Source organism: Solea solea, chromosome 15 (assembly GCF_958295425.1).
Source record: "Solea solea chromosome 15, fSolSol10.1, whole genome shotgun sequence".
Taxonomy (NCBI): domain Eukaryota; kingdom Metazoa; phylum Chordata; class Actinopteri; order Pleuronectiformes; family Soleidae; genus Solea; species Solea solea.
The window spans coordinates 20804436-20820587 of record NC_081148.1 but is presented as its reverse complement, the minus strand read 5'-3'; the positions used below and the strand labels follow the sequence as shown (position 1 = coordinate 20820587).

General features: G+C 38.3%; 1 protein-coding gene across 2 annotated transcripts in view; it reads right to left on the bottom strand.

Moving 5' to 3' along the window:
* LOC131473936 (ryanodine receptor 2-like) overlaps window positions 1-16152 on the bottom strand; it is a 66497-nt gene that overhangs the window by 17962 nt on the left and 32383 nt on the right. For both annotated transcript variants that reach the window (XR_009242250.1, XM_058651558.1), the window contains exons 53-79: window positions 15670-15827; window positions 15003-15081; window positions 14687-14776; window positions 14231-14368; window positions 13774-13851; window positions 13336-13411; window positions 13116-13236; window positions 12704-12819; window positions 12390-12466; window positions 11038-11159; window positions 10872-10921; window positions 10099-10159; window positions 9506-9753; window positions 8636-8717; window positions 8204-8334; window positions 7779-8099; window positions 7039-7276; window positions 6687-6774; window positions 6504-6590; window positions 6254-6412; window positions 6008-6064; window positions 5139-5252; window positions 4018-4130; window positions 2914-3010; window positions 1425-1558; window positions 530-581; window positions 150-203 (exon numbers count right to left, since the gene is read on the bottom strand). Coding sequence is in view for 1 of the 2 variants with exons in the window: in XM_058651558.1 (XP_058507541.1) it covers window positions 150-203; window positions 530-581; window positions 1425-1558; window positions 2914-3010; window positions 4018-4130; window positions 5139-5252; window positions 6008-6064; window positions 6254-6412; window positions 6504-6590; window positions 6687-6774; window positions 7039-7276; window positions 7779-8099; window positions 8204-8334; window positions 8636-8717; window positions 9506-9753; window positions 10099-10159; window positions 10872-10921; window positions 11038-11159; window positions 12390-12466; window positions 12704-12819; window positions 13116-13236; window positions 13336-13411; window positions 13774-13851; window positions 14231-14368; window positions 14687-14776; window positions 15003-15081; window positions 15670-15827 (3141 nt within the window). In the remaining variant the exon portion in view is untranslated. The remainder of the gene's footprint in view (window positions 1-149; window positions 204-529; window positions 582-1424; window positions 1559-2913; window positions 3011-4017; window positions 4131-5138; window positions 5253-6007; window positions 6065-6253; window positions 6413-6503; window positions 6591-6686; window positions 6775-7038; window positions 7277-7778; window positions 8100-8203; window positions 8335-8635; window positions 8718-9505; window positions 9754-10098; window positions 10160-10871; window positions 10922-11037; window positions 11160-12389; window positions 12467-12703; window positions 12820-13115; window positions 13237-13335; window positions 13412-13773; window positions 13852-14230; window positions 14369-14686; window positions 14777-15002; window positions 15082-15669; window positions 15828-16152) is intronic.

Sequence of the window (16152 nt, the reverse complement as noted above, 5' to 3'; positions counted from 1 at the left end):
AAGGTCAGATCACATTTTCCACATCTATTTATAATTTTTAGTTAGATAAAAAAAATAACACTTTACAGTGCTGTTGTAGGAAATATTTTGAGGAAAATATTCAGTCATATTCACAGAAATCAAACATGTTTTTCTGTATAATGACTTACTTCAAAGCTTTCCACCTCCTGTTTCTCGCAGTTATCATCCGCTCTGTGGCAACTCTAAAAATACAGGGTTGTGATTTTATTTTTTTTTTCAAAATATAATAAATGATATTAACGATTTTCATTTTCATGACATTTTCAGATTCATATGGGCCCGTTTTTGGCAATGCCATTCTTATGTAGTGACACAGCTGAACAAATAAACACAATGGCTGGTTTTATTGTACATTTGGTGCTGGTATCTGGCCTTCAACCAAATATAAGTGACTTTGCCATGCTTGAACCTTTTAGAAAAAAAAACTTAAAATTAGAATTTTGTTTCAATTAGTACATCAAAAGTGTATTTAAATACATAAACAAGATAATTCCACATGTTTTATTACCTTGGCCATTATAGCAGCATAGGATATATACAGACCGTCATTTCCAAGGTTACTGTGAACAGGGAAGACATATGAAATAAAATAAAATTAGTGTATGACGACATATCGGCAGACGCTGGCTTCTAAAAATGGTCCGTTGCTGATATGGTCCAAGCCATTATGCGGCTGATCATCAATGAATCCGTTCAGAGTGCTTCAACATGATCCCCTTGATTGCATAATTGAACACACGACCATCTTAAACCAATGTGTGGATCTCGAGTGTGACCATGCCCAGCGGCATTGAACATTTTTATTGATCACCATCAGTGAGAGAAAGCAAGAATCTGGCTGATTTGATTACATCTCTGCAGCGACTGCATGAATGAGAGTACGCACGCACACACACACCCTAATGTCTTTACAGTGGCATGGAGCCGTTAATTCAATGCTGTCGACACAGATGTATGAGTATACCTGGCACATATGCTGTGTGAGTCTCAGAGAAAATATGATTTGAATACCACAGAGATACCTCAGTAAAATTGGCGGACCATGCCATGCATTAATAAAAAGAACAGTATATGAATAACATAAGAATAATTATGCTTGAAAAGTAGCATTAAAGACAATGTAAAACCAACAATTATGTTGTAGACGCTGCTAACATAAGACTAGAATATGATGCTGTAAATATAACCATTTTCAAAAAAGTATCTAACAGAAAAAAATGCATTACTTATGCTACTCCACATCTCTGCATCTCTTCCACAAAACAATGACCACAGATGTTGAGCCGAAAAAAAGAAAGAACCTTCTGACCAATTAAATATTGACTTTCAGGGTGATGATCAGTAATAAAAGGAGAATGTGGTTTTCACTGCATGTGACTTATTTAATGAACACACACACACACCTGCTTTCTGTAAGGGCGCTTCGACTGAAGAGTGTAATGAGTTGTAGAAGGGGATCGATTGGTTTGGCACATTCTTTCACCTCCCTTTCTTCTCCTCTGTTGCCTCCACACAGCTCCATCACTCCTCGTCCTCTCTGCCGTCCAGAAATAGAGTAAGCGACTAATGCATGCTCTTAAATAATGCCACAGAGCAAACATCCACAACCGCTGCTGACTCGACTTTGTGCACTGCATTGCCCCCTGATATGTGTGTACATGTCAAGTGAAGCTATACTCTGTGCAGAGTTTTGAATACAAAATAAAGTATGTTTTTATACTGTAAATAGATTCACCATTTTTCTGCAAAAATCCTTACAGATGGGCAAACAGATGATGTAGTCAAAACAAGGCTTATAGGGAATCAATGTAAACACTCTTAAAATCAAAATTATTATCAAAATATTATTTAAGACAAAAGAAATTTCAGCTACAAACATGGTCACCATTTAAGAGACATGTGAGCCAAGAATTGTCCCAGTTTGTGCTGACCTCATAGTGTAATTGTTGTGATTTTTTTTTCTCAGTCTTGAATAAATTATTTATTGCAGCACTACCACACTACTGACTATGAACATCAAGAGAGAATTCCACACGGAAAACACACTGAAATGAAGCACTGATAACATATCCACAAGCATGAAACAGCTGTGAGTAGCTGACTCTTTTCCAGTAAAAACATTAAGATAGAGTTACATTTACCAACATAAAATTTGGCTTTCACACCACAATCGACAATGGTCAGCTGCTCAATGTAGAAAGTCATGAGGACAGCCTGCTTAACAATTTATTCACGGTAGTGATTTGCTTATGCTATAAAAGAAAAAATACTTTCTTTCTCAAATTTCCACCTTGAAAAACTGTGTGTCAGAGAGCATTTTTTGTCAATTTGTGTGCTGCTCCTCTGCTGCTGTAGCCAATCTGTGTCAGTGTTTGACATGTTGTGCATTCAGATAAGGTCCTGTGAATACCTGAGTTGTAATTGAGTTGCCTTTCTACCATCTTGAACAGGTTCTCTGACCTCTGGCACCAACAAGGCATTTTTTCCCCAAGAGAACTGTAGCTCACTGGGTATTTTCTCTTTTTAGAGAACTTTCTCTGTAAACCCCAGAGATGGGGAGTAGAAATCCCAGTAGAGCAGCACTGTCTGAAATACTCGAAACAGCTTGTCATCTCAACCATGGCACATTCAAAGAATCACCTTTCTTTCTCATTCTGATGCCTAGTTTGAAATTCAACAGATCGTCTTGACCAAGTCTGCATATATGCAATTGGCTAAAAAGATGTTTGCATCAACCAGTAGTTGAACAGGTCTACCTAAAGCAGTGGCCAGTGTGTGTGTGTTGGCTCTGTGATAAGCTGGCGACCTGTTGAGGGTTTACTCTGCCTCTCGCACAATCTCATCTGTCCATCCTCAAAGTATAAGTGGTAGAAAATGAATGGATGGACTCACAGCTAAATCCTCCACAAGCTTCTCCTCGAAGCTGTGGTCCTCAGCTGATATCCAGGATTTGTTGTAGCCTTGGAGGAACAGGTTGACAGCTCTGTGCCTGAGGAGGACAGCCAAGAGACAACAAGAGATTTAGTTTTCCCCCATTTGCATGAGACAAATGCAAGTAAGATTGGAAAAGTGAGCAACACCAAAGGAGACTATTAAACTCCAATAAAAAAAAATCTAGTGCACAAACATTTCAAATAATATTAATTTATCACCTACATACCATACTCCACTACAGGTTTTAAATATGCAAATTAATGTGTTCCCTTTGGATCTGATATGACAGTGACTGACACACTAATTAAGTTTTACATTACCCATCTATCACTAAAATGTCCCCTGTCGCAATTTACGTACAGGAATAGATTTGTCCTGTATAGTGGCTGGGCACATTTTGATACATCATCATCACTATTTCTTGTCAGAACGGTTAGAAACTGTTTTCTTAAAATGCTGGTTTTCACTTTTTTTTTGGTCTATCAGTGGGTCAAAATGGAGCACACACTGAAAGCCTCAACCTAGTGAAGTGTTAGTCAATAAAAAGCCCAAACCTCAAAATTAAAAATAAACACTGTGGTGGGCAGAGGAGCTATAGAATTTAGAGAATAAGAAATGTCTGTCACACATTTTATCTAACTCCCAGGAATTGCCGTGAATAAGTAGAAAAAAAGTGTAATAGAAAAAGCACTACACTTAGATGTACTGTATGAATGTGTTAGTGAATGGATGAATGGCAAAACTGTGTTGTAAAGGAGCTTTGAGGGGTCATCGAGACTAGAAAAGCGCTGTACAGACCATTCACCACAAAGAGACTTGTTAAGGTCCCTTAATTGAATATTTTCACATACCCTTTTCCAGTCTTCATTTTGAAAATCAACTGTATGATTAGTTTAAGAGGGTGAACAAAAACACCACTCCCACAAAAGACTACACAGCCTACACAATAGATCAATGATTACCTTCTCTTCCATGATTTATTGATCTCGTCACCAATGCACAAACAGCACTTGGGAGCAAAGCATTTACATACATTATATACAGTGGAGCATGTGTTTGTACCTCGGAAGGTTGTAGAGAGGAGCCATCCTTAGGCAGGCCACAACTGCTCGTTTCCTCCGTTTAGACAGGACTTTGTGCAACAATGGTTTTTTACTTCTCTGTGGGTGTTCCACCTGAACTCGCAACCAAAGAGAGATGATGTACTGTATGAAGGCAAAGTGTTGTACATACACTACATTTTTCATTTTCAATCACTTTTCATACAAATATACATTTATATCTTAATATTCAATATTTATCTATATTATATTATTTTAAAATGCATGTTTATCGTTTACGCTACCTTTACTTTTGACATTGATCTTATCTTAACTCACATAGTCAGGAGTTGCTTTAACATAACATAAGACAAAATAATTATTGATTTAAGTAAGAACATGGCCTTGTAATATCAAACAGGTTAAAAATTAAAGGTGCATGGCTGCAGTATTATTTTGAGTCAATGCAATATGTGAAGTTACTATATATCAGATACTTTTTGAACAAAAAATCCTTTTGGTGTAGGTTAAATGAATAATGAATACTTTTTTAATGTATTTGTCCAACAGGTTTTTGATGATATGTTTTGTTAAGTACAACCACAAAATTTCAAGTTTACCACAAATACATCCTGCCAGATCATCAGTCATGCTTCCTGGATACAAGATTCCCTCATATAAATTGTAAGAAGACTCAGTTTCCCTAAAAAAATAAGGTTATTAACACCTCATCACAGAGCAGCAGTCCCTTTTAATAGAAGAAATGTAGACTTGCCAAGGTAGGAAACATGTGTGACTAAAGCATTACCAATGGCTCTGTTCTGTCCCAGTAATCTATGACGCCAAGATGCACCATGAAACTGGAGGAGCTAAATGGAATTTATCCATCTTTTGATTTCATTATTCACACCTGTGCTTTGCATTTCGTGGCATGTCAAAAAAGAAATTTAATCTGAAAAAAAAAAAAAAAAAAATCAGGTCCATTACTGAACAACTGGCCTTCAAAAGGAGATTTGTTTCAAAAGGAGTTTTGGCAAAATGAAACTATCATTGTCATCGTGAAACCCTTTTGGGAAGATGTGGAGAGAAAAATATAGAAATCTACACATATTACTTTAATGTTTATGTTCTTCTAAATCTCACCTGGTCCAGGTAATAAAGAACACGAGCTAATCCCACAATCCTGTCTACACTCCTTTGGGAGTCAGTGATGGCAGCTGACTGGCTCATTTGTTCCTGCTCCAAGCTGTTTGATGCCTACAAAATAAATTACAAAAGGTGCAGGTATTTGAATTATTCAAATAAAACATTTTTAGAAAGGCTGTGAAGTTCTAAATCCAGCATAATACACTTTATGACAAAGACAAAAGGCAATCAAAACAAAGAAAAAAAGTCATGCATCATATCTTACATTATATCCAATTTCTTTGGTTCATTTCTCTCTATGATCTATGCCTATTGATGTTTAACAACTAACAAAGGATGACTGAAGGTGTTGTGGAAAAGAGGATCAAAACACTGTTCAGAAAATGTTTGTTTATGCTAATGAAGCTGACTTTGTGTTGTTTTCACCCCAGACTTGGGAATTAGCATTCATGTGTCACTGACTGACACAAACAAATATGGTATGCATAATTTGTACAGAATGTGAGTGAGTCACATTGATGTCAATGAGTCATTGATTAAAATCATAAAAAAAAACAGGCTATGAGAGCAGTTTTCAATTTATTTTACACACACTTGTTGCCCTTCACAAACAGTCACATGCACTCTGGCATGTCAATATTGTGTCTGCAGAATGTAGGAAGTATATGCACTTCGTTTATACCCAAAGGATAGTCCAAACAAGGCAAACGCAACCTCCTGAGTTTTCTTGTTATTTGCATCAACAGAGAGTAGACTAATTAACTCATTGGCTGGCAGCCAATGTGTATGGATTGTTATCAAAGAAAGTTCAGGATTTGTGTTTAAATGTGTTTAAATAAAGCACAAAAACAAGGGCCAGTTTTTACCTGACTCTGAAGAAGTCCATGGAAAACTTGCTCACAAATCTCATCTTCGGTCTTGTTCTATGGAAGTCAAACAATCTTCAGACATTAAATACACACTCAATACTGCAGATTCATTTTGAGACACTCACTTTCAATATCAAACCAAACGGAAGATTACCTAAAAGTGCACTAATTGCACAGAAATTGAAAAGAATCATCATCATGAAAATAATAAAGTAATTCGTACTGTTTACATTTCTAACCAACCTGAGTGAAGCTGTTCTTTGCCGACATAATAAGGTTCTGCTCATTTGGAAAAAAAATCCTAAGGCCAACGGGAAGCAGTCTCTTCATGGAAGCCACAATAAGAGAGGATTGCATGGAATATCGGTCCCCCTTTCTTTTCATACTCTTCTCATGGTTGTACTGCATATTCAATAGACATGGAGATAAAATGTTTTTTGTGAATAGCAGAAAATTAGTAATGGTAAAAGATTAACTTATAAATATGACTGACCTTGGACATTTTGTCATTATTGACCAAGAAGGCCAAGTTGTTAATTTCATTCTGTACCACATAGTTCTGTTCCTCCCATTTGAAATTCTGTTGTAGCAAACACAGGTGAGGGAAGTTACATGATAGGGTATATTGTTCCTGATAAGGGAAAATAAATAAAACACTATTATCCATCACCCTCACATGAGATTTGGCCCAGAATATAAAGACCTCTGCCACCATGCTGAACAGCTGCTCAGCCTCAGGGTTTGACACTTTCAACCAGCTGGCTCTGAGACAAGACACAGCAAAACACATTACATTATCACCTAATAATGTATTACTGTTAAGCTATACATCATGCCAGAAACTGAAATAATCACTGAAGATTCACTTTGTAGACATTGTTGTCAATATGATATGGACAAAATAAAATATGGGAAACATTTCAGTGAGTCATTGATTCAATAAACTTCAAAACTCCAAAAGCTCAAAATGAGCTTTTGGCCTAAGAAAATAAACTTGTTTCTGCACATTTAAGACTCAGTGGCCTTACCGATAAGAATCCATGAATGGAATGAGAAGGGGATAGAAGGCATAGAGGTCTCGCACCAGCACAGTGAACTTCTCCTGTATCTTCAGCTCCGCCTCTGAGGCACACCACCCCTCCGATTTCATCTGCTCCTCCTCCAGCAGCACACACTCCGCTTTCTTCCTCAACTTCTCCATCAATGGCAAGAAATGGCTCTTTAGCAGCTCAGGGCAAGCTTTAAATATAATTGGCTGAGAAAATACTGAAAGATATGACAAGTGCTGTTAATGGGTGACTGATGTGGCATAAGCCCTGTTCAGACCTCCGTTCTGAGTGAACCAATTATATGCAGGCAGCACCGAGTTCAGGTCTGAACATATCCAATCCATCCTGAATGTGTCAGATTGAAATACAAAAATATTTTTATATTTTTTCACCCGAATACACACATATCCCACTGACAACTGACACATCTGTACACTGGTATGTGTTTACTGACTCGTAAAACATAAATTTGTGCTTACAAATAGACATGACATCAGTGTGTATATGAATACAGCACAGGTTTAACCAGATCTGATCACATGTTGTCACAGAGGACGCATACAAGACACATTTGCATACTAGATGTGAATAGTCGTACATTAGGCTGTCCACTTGTTATCAGATTTCTCACGATGGAAGTTTATAGCAGGTCTGAATGGGGCCACAAAGACATGTTTCAACAAACAAAAAAAGCCCTACATTGTACATGACCACAATACCTGCCAGCTGCTTCATCCAGTCACCCTGGCTAGTCCCCACATGGTTGTGGATGATGCGAAGGATGTGGCCAAGTAGGTCACTGACATGCTTAGGAGTGACGGAGGAGCAGATCGGGAGGCCCGACTGGCCCTCTGGGCCCCAGGGCCACCAACAGGACATATAGCTGCACAGCATGGGCAAGGTGACCTCAGTGACATGGATATAGTGGGACTGGCGAGCTCCAGCTCCAGCACCTGCCAACTTCTCCACTTCACTCAGGGCCTGTTCTAGAGAAGGCAGCAGAGGACACGCATCCACCACCTCATCTGGTAGCCCCAGGTCTAACAGAAACACAGGGATAGAAAAAATATGACTGAGGGTAAAAACTATTCATAAATAATTGACAGATGAACATGCATTGTATGCAGTGCAGTTTGTTTATTACCCTCTCTCTCAGTAACACTCTGGGTGTTGTAAATGGAATAAGGGTTGTTTTGATTGAGGGCTGGCTCCAGGTAACAAAGAGGAAAAGCACCAGTCAGGGCTGCCAGACACGCACCTGCTGCTGGCTTTTGCCTGAAAAGATGGCATGCAGTGTTAACATGAGACTGACTCATCTCCACATTTTAACAAGACATTCAGAGCAGGATTGCTAAATATGGCACTGACAATTATTTATCTCTATCCAAAACTGGTTAGCTCAACAATTACCTCCGATAAAGGAAGAACAGTGTAAAATCAATTAAGTGGGACAGATTATGTTTTTCATTATTTTCGAATGTATACAGTACGCATCTAAAGGTTACAGACATTAAACAGAGAGGAAGAGATAAGGAGCAGCACAAACAATGGAACTGCTTTGTAATATAAGCAGTACCCCTCCATGTAGACGTTGCTACTGTTGCCAAGTGAGTAGAGGCTGTTGATGATTCTGTAACAGGACACCTGGATGCCACCCACTGGAAAGACAAAAGGGTACTTGAGATCCTAGTGAATTTTCAGTTCAGAAATAGCACAGCATGGTATGTAAAACAGCTGACAGCATATGATCACAGACAGATGGACCAGATGAACAGCAGGTAATGAATGATCCTTGTAGGATCAGAACATCAGTGAGGGGGCCAACATGCACCGACTGCTCTGTTGCCAGGACCAAGATATTTAATGAGAGTTATGAAGATGTAGGAGGTAGGAAGTTGAGGGGAGGACAGACCTGAGTGACTTTAGTGATATACAGTAGAAACCAGCTGTTCATCCAGCAGCTTGTTAGCATACTGTGGTTGTATTTTTACTATATTGATACAACATGCTTCAGTTGAAGGTCCAGTGTGTAACAGTAAGGAGGGTTTATTGGCATAATTGTGTTTGTATAAGTCTATTTGTATTGTATGAGCTTTAAAATAAAAGTGGTGGGTATTTGTTGTCTTATAAACAGCCTACTTTAGGCAAGGGCTTTGCTTTAGGAGGGCCATCATCTTATAGAGCACCTTCTACCACATCCTGAATGAGCGTGTGCTTCTCATTTTGAAGCAAAAGGTGGTTATGCAAATTAACAATAGAGTGAAAGAATGGTGAGCATTGTGGAAGAGTATTTACATCCTTTCTAGTCACAATAGTTCCCTGACATACTTAGAAAAAGGATGGGGGAGCAGAGGAGTCTCCAGTCTCACTTTCAAATATCACCAATTCTTACACACTGTATCTTTAATATGTCCGTACATAGACCTTACAACTATGCAGTGCTTACCAAGGATATCTACTCCATAGTTCTGGTTGCCAAGATGCTGAAAGAGGGAAGTAAGAGTGGGAAGAAGTATGGAGGTTGTGTAGCTAAGAACCTTCGCTACTCCTCTAGCTTGTTGACTCCTGCCCTGAGGCACAGAGACCAACGCGACAGACAGGTTTTCCACGGTCATCTCCAGATCAGCTGCTGCTGCCTCAAAGAACGAGTGCAGAGATGCTTGGATAGAATCTGAAGCGAACTGCATCAACATCCTAGAGTGAACGTGTGAAAAAAATATATTTTTGTGACTTGTGAAGTAAAAAAAAATGTTCAAAGTTTCTTTTGGAGAAGTGAACAAATCTACCAGACAATTTTAAATGACATCAATCTCCTGGCTGAGTCAAGATTCTACTGCTAGTGTCATGCTTCAGAGGAAATGTCCTCTGGGAATAAAAGTGATATCCACCACAATTAGGTAGCAGCAGTGTATCAGTGGCTCAATAACACCCGTCATGTCATCCTCAGACACGGTGGATTGACACTGATTTCTACCACCAGCAGAACGAGGAGATCATTTCAGCTAGAGTGTTGACAGTGCCGTCATCCAGCATAGCTACCTGGCATCCAGAGCTTGAGCCAAAACGTGGAGGCAGCTTGCAACTGATGAAGCGTCATTTCCTGAGAACATGGGTCAGCTCAGATGTTATAATTCCATTTACGTTACAGTCATTTTATTTTGTCATCTGGCAGATGCTTTTATCCAAAGTGATCAACATATTAAGGTTACATACACGAGGAAACATTCAATGTTAGTAGAAAACATACATTAAAATATACAGTACAATCAGAGACACTTGTCACAGGACAAGTTAGAGATAGACTGTGCGCAGTGTTAAATCTCAAAAGATAGTCATAATCTCAGGACCGATAATTAAATAGGTGAATCATTACTTTGATAAACTCTACTATGGCCCCTGGTACTGGAAAGATCTTTAGTGCAAACTCAAACTCAAAATTATAGCTGTCACTGCAAGTTTTTTAAAGCTGGTAATTGAATGTCTAATTCATGCCTTGTACTTTGCTGTTCATCTGCAAGATGTTGTCATTACTTTGTTATTTGTTGTTGATGTGGTTGTCCAATTGCATATATGACAGTGCAAAATGACAGCGTCTCACTTGTAAATGAGATTTTAATGTCAATCTGGCTTTTTAGTAAGATAAATTAAAATGAAATAAATGAATCAGCTTCAGACGACGACATCTTAAAGCAGAGACAAATATTTGAACATGAAAAGGACAAAGGCTTGGATGCAAAGAGCAAAGTTACTAAGAAACAAACAGGCAGTATAATTGAGGGTCTTCATAAGCCGTATTTCCACAATATCCTTACCAAAGAGTGAGACTCTGTGTCTCACTAAGGCAGCAAGTTTGCAAAAGAGGCTGGTTGTGAGAAAAAACACAAGAAATTAGGGGAGAGGAGTGGAAAAGTGCACAACAAACTTTAAAATGTGATGAGTGTAATCAATATTCTTTGTTATGCAGGGAGCAACACATACCAAGCAATCATCTCCTTTTCTTTTTTTGTGGCATAGGCTCTGTTTCCACTCGAGCACAGAGAAGTGGACAGGAAATACATTTGGTGGCTTTTCACAAATTCTTCCAGAAGAGGAAGGATGACCTGTTGAATGGAGTAGAGACCAATGACGACTTTGTCAATTATCGATCACCTTAAATCTCATTTGATGATCTTTAGTCAGATTATTTAAAAAAATTATAATTTCAGTCGGTATAACAGCATCACACATTTAGTGAAAAATATTTAATTTCAACACATTTTTACGGATGAAAACATTATATTGAGAACTCTGGAAACCTTAACTCCTTAATTCAGCCCGGAATGTTTCAAAATTCCTGTGTTGTGTGCCAATACAACATTATTTCATTTTGATGGACCCAATAAAAAACCTTTGAGGGAAAGAGGATAAACATTTTACACCCAATTACCTTTTCTCATGAAACACTGACGAGTCACAGAGACACTGATAGCCACACAGAGAGGTGGTGGTTTTATGACGTGGTGTGTAGGTGAGTGGGTGGCGAGAGAGTGTTGAGCTCTGAGGCATGACTGTTCACGGTCTTGGCTCACTGGGTCCAACTCATGACTCGGTCCCATCAATGAAAAATAAACCCTTTTCATTTGCTCCCTCCTCAGAGGCAGAGATTTGTGGGAAGCTTTAATCAATGTTTGATGGCAATTGACACATCCACATGGATTTCCAAAATGGTTAAATAAATTACAAAGCCACAAAGGGTTTTACTTAGAGGGGTTACCAATGGCAACTAACTAATCAGAGTATGTAAATGAGCTACAAAAAAGGGCAAAGGACAAGAAAGAAAATGGCACTGGAAAATGACCAGGGCTGGGGATAAAATCAATGTCGCCTAATCAAAGAGAAGATTTAGATTTTTAGACAGAATACAGAGAAAAATAGCAATTTTTCATCACGGAACATCAAGAGTTGTTGATCCACTGCTGCTAATGGGTTTGTAAGTTCTGGTTTCAGTCTTTAAAATTTTTGTAAATACAACACAGACTAACAAAATCATCGACCAGTCACTCCAGGACAAAAACGGAAAATGCTGTTAAATGGTGAGATAAAACAGCAAACATACTCTGTCACTGCTTACTTCTCAGCACAGGAAATAGAATATAGACAGCGGGACTTAAGACGATAACTTCTTCTTCTTCTTCTTTTCCTTTTCGGCTACTCCCTTCAGGGATCGCCACAGCGAATCAACCTCCTCCATCTCACCCTGTTCTCTGTATCCCCCTCTCTCACACCAACTAACTTCATGTCCTCTTTCACTACATCCATCCCTTTACAAATGCATTTAATATGAGGCAAACCTTGGAAAAGAAATGTATTTGTTGCTGGTGTGGGCCTTTCTCCCCTTTAGACATCTGTCCTCTGGCTTGCATCACCTCTGGAAAGAAAAAAAAAAAAGAAAAACACTGGTTACACAATCCAATCAAAGACTTAATAAACTGGAAAAAATATGAACAAATGTATCTTTCTGTGAGATTCACATGAGATATGTTAACATGCAGCAGCCTGGTCTGAACCTGAATGAAAATGTGCTCTTTTCAAGTGTTTGTCATCTTTCAAAACTAACATAAAAATGTATTGCTTCACACTACATTCATGATCACTTTACAGTTACCCAGCTCCAACATGTGCTCTTGAACCTCCTCAGTGTGACGCAGCAGCTTCTGAAGGAGGGTGTAGCTGAAGCAGTTGGCTGTGGCTGGAAAGTCCATGTCCACAGTCTTCCTGTCCCTGTTAGAAATCAAACATGGCTATTTTGGACTACACTTCTCAGTCTGAAGAAAACATTGTGTAATGGAAAGAAAATGATTTGCAATGTTATCTACTGGTTGTGCTGTATGTTAGGATTTGATCTGTACTGAATGTTATTGTTAATGGACAAAAAAATGGGCTCTGATTGAGCGGATGCCTTATAAAAGGTTTTAAGTACAGTCAGACATAAAATGGGACACCCCATTGAACCAGATTTCATACAAACTGTATTACAAGATTGCCTTTCTGTGATCAAAAGGTCATTCTGTACTTACCTCCACACAGTGTAGCCATTGAGCTGAAGAAACTTAAGGATGTCCTGGGCTTTTTCTCTGAATTTGGTCTTCTCCTTTGCAGTCAGTGTGTCATAAGGTACAAGCATTGAATGGCCACCCACTGTTGAGAGCATATATGGGTCAAATACATTACAGCTGGGAGAGGAGAGAAGATAAGAGGAGAGGAGAGGAGAGAGTTGCTGATTATGTAGCATGGTACCTTTACTTTCAAGTTCGGATTTCTTCCTCTTAGCCCAGGCATTGTGATAGTTTCCAGCTAAATGTTCAGCCATAGCCTGTAGAAAATCATACAACAAACAATTAAACAACTGTAAACAAAACCACAACCACTCCCATTTGAAAGTGCATTTCTCTTTCTTTATTATATTATCTATATTTTTGAAACATAACTGTATCACAGACTTTCAGCTATAACTACTTCAGTAGAAGCCACTTGCATAAAATGCATAACCTTTTTACAGAAAATAATATTATACATTACATTATTTTGTTGTACTGTACAAGATAACCACTTTTTAAAATTGAAGAAAGGCCATTTTTACATTCTCCGTAGATAAGGTGCTAGGCTGCATAGAAAACAAAGTTGAACCCGCTTTAATGGCGGGTAAATAAAGCAGGAAGAATTATATGTACTTACACACTGCTCCCATGATAAGGTGATGCTGCTCACGTCCATTGGTTTTGGGCTGAAGGTTGATGCTCCTTCAAAAGACAGCTAGAGCAGACAACATGTGGCATCATCAGTGCAGAAACAATTTGGTAATAGTGTTAATCGGGATATTACTGTGGGAATAACATGGTACTTCTGTAAATGTACCTCCTTATTACCACACTATTACCATTTGTATTACCAAGCTGGGAGTTGCATTAGACATAACATGGTATTTCCATAATATTACCTTTTATAATGAAATTATTACTACGCTATTGGGATGTTGCTACTGCAAAACTGCAGTGCTTTTAGGGGCTGAATTCTCAATTAGAAAGAAAAAAGAAAAATCAAATATGAAAAGGTTTAATATCAATTGATTACTTTTACTGCAAGAGACACATTGGTGCCCAGTACCTCAGTGTAGCCTGTGGAGTACAAATACCTGTCCAGACTGAGAGATTCTCCGCCTACAGGTATGTGCGCCAGACGCATCTCCTTCATTAGTCCTCTCTATATTCCATCCAAAGGCCAGCATGCTCTTTATTGTCTCTTTAATAGCCCACCGGTATGCTTCCTTCTCCTGGAAAACACAGAAATAGAAATAAGCCTTCATTAAATACTAAAACTCGAGTCCCCCACGGACAGCAAGCCAGCAAAATGTGCAATATTTTTGATATTTCAATAGCTTAAAAAGAAATATTTTGTCCACTCAACACACCGAGTTTTGTGAGGGGGGCAACAGCATTGCAATACAGATTCCACAAACTAAAGCTTTTTAATCTTTTATACTGCACACACCACATTTACTATGGAAAGTGCCTCTGGATTTTTTCAGATCCCTGGTTACTTTACTGACGTACAGACACACACACATAAAAAGTACATTTTGTCAGTCTACCTTCTCAGCCAGAGCCCTGTAAGGCTTCAGGAGAGGGTGAACCTTGCTGTTCTCGCAGAGCTGTTCCCCGTGAACCCAGCCGTTTGCAAACTGACAGAGATAAGACGCAGTTAAAGGAATCACACATTAAAAATGATGAGGACACATTATCTCAAACACACAGCAGAGTGAAATGTTTTCACATAGTTAAGCAGAAAAATTATGTTAGGAATGTTTTCATAAGTGGTTTAGTCCTGACGAGGACATCATACATCAACTCTACTTTCTCAACTGCTATGGCCTGCTCATATTCAATGAATAAATATTGAGGTATTACCTTGTCCAGTGACCACTTCTCATGAGTATGCTCTGCATACTTGTTCACTACAAACTCCAGTCTCTCTGGTACCGATATGCTAGTGCAGTGAAAGAAATAATACATTTTTCACATTTGAAAATGTCTACCACATTACAGTTTACATTACACTGTGAATTATTTCCAGAGTTTATTGTGAAAGTATTATAGATAACACAGGAAACTCATCTAAAGGACATTTTCTCAAGTGTGATTTAAGTAGTCAAATAAAGTATTTACCCAGAGAAATACTGATAAATCACATTGATGCACTGTTTTGATGCACTGTGTTATTACTACTGTGAATTTGCAGTAAAATAATAATACAGTATGTATACAGAAAAAAACTTTTAAAAAAACTTTTAACTGGCAATATAGTGTATTATTGTATGTAACAGTATCAATATGTGACGTTACAGTAAAATTATACATTATTCAACTATAAAAAATACTGTTAAATCACTGTAATATATGTAGTTCAAAATTACAGTAAATGGCTTTCAAAGTACAGTATCTAGGTAATAGTAATTTATGTGAATGTACACTACACACTTTTATAAAGTATCACTGAAAGAGAATAGCAAATCTTCAAGACTACACCTGTAATTATTTATTTATTTTGTCCATTATCTGATGTTCAGTATCTTACTTGGAGGTATCGACAGGCTGGGGGTCAAAGTGTCCATCTGTGTCCATGAAAGATTTTCTCTCAGTTGGAGACACGGAGTCCATGTGGTCAGGAGGAAGGGCCTTGGCCACTGCAGCCAGACACCGGATACAAAGCTTGAATAACTGAGGCTCATAGGGCTTTAGAGTTGGATCAGAAAAGATGGCATAGTGGAACAGTGAGTGGGAGAGAGAGCATAGGTAAGTGTAAGAGAGATAGTAGTTAAGCCTGGTTCTGGGTGTTGTGCCAGAGTAACAATGTGTGTCCAAGGAGGTTGTGTGTTCTCTACTATATTTGGCTGCTTGTCTGTGTGTTTGTGAGCAGCATAACTCAAAACGTTAGGGAATAATAATAAATAAAAAAAATAAAAAATATATAGGAGAGTGTTTTGACATTGTGGGAAAATGAGTAGCCAAAGCAGAGGTCTGCTCTCTTTGGGTGATGTGTCTCCTAACTGAGGGCATT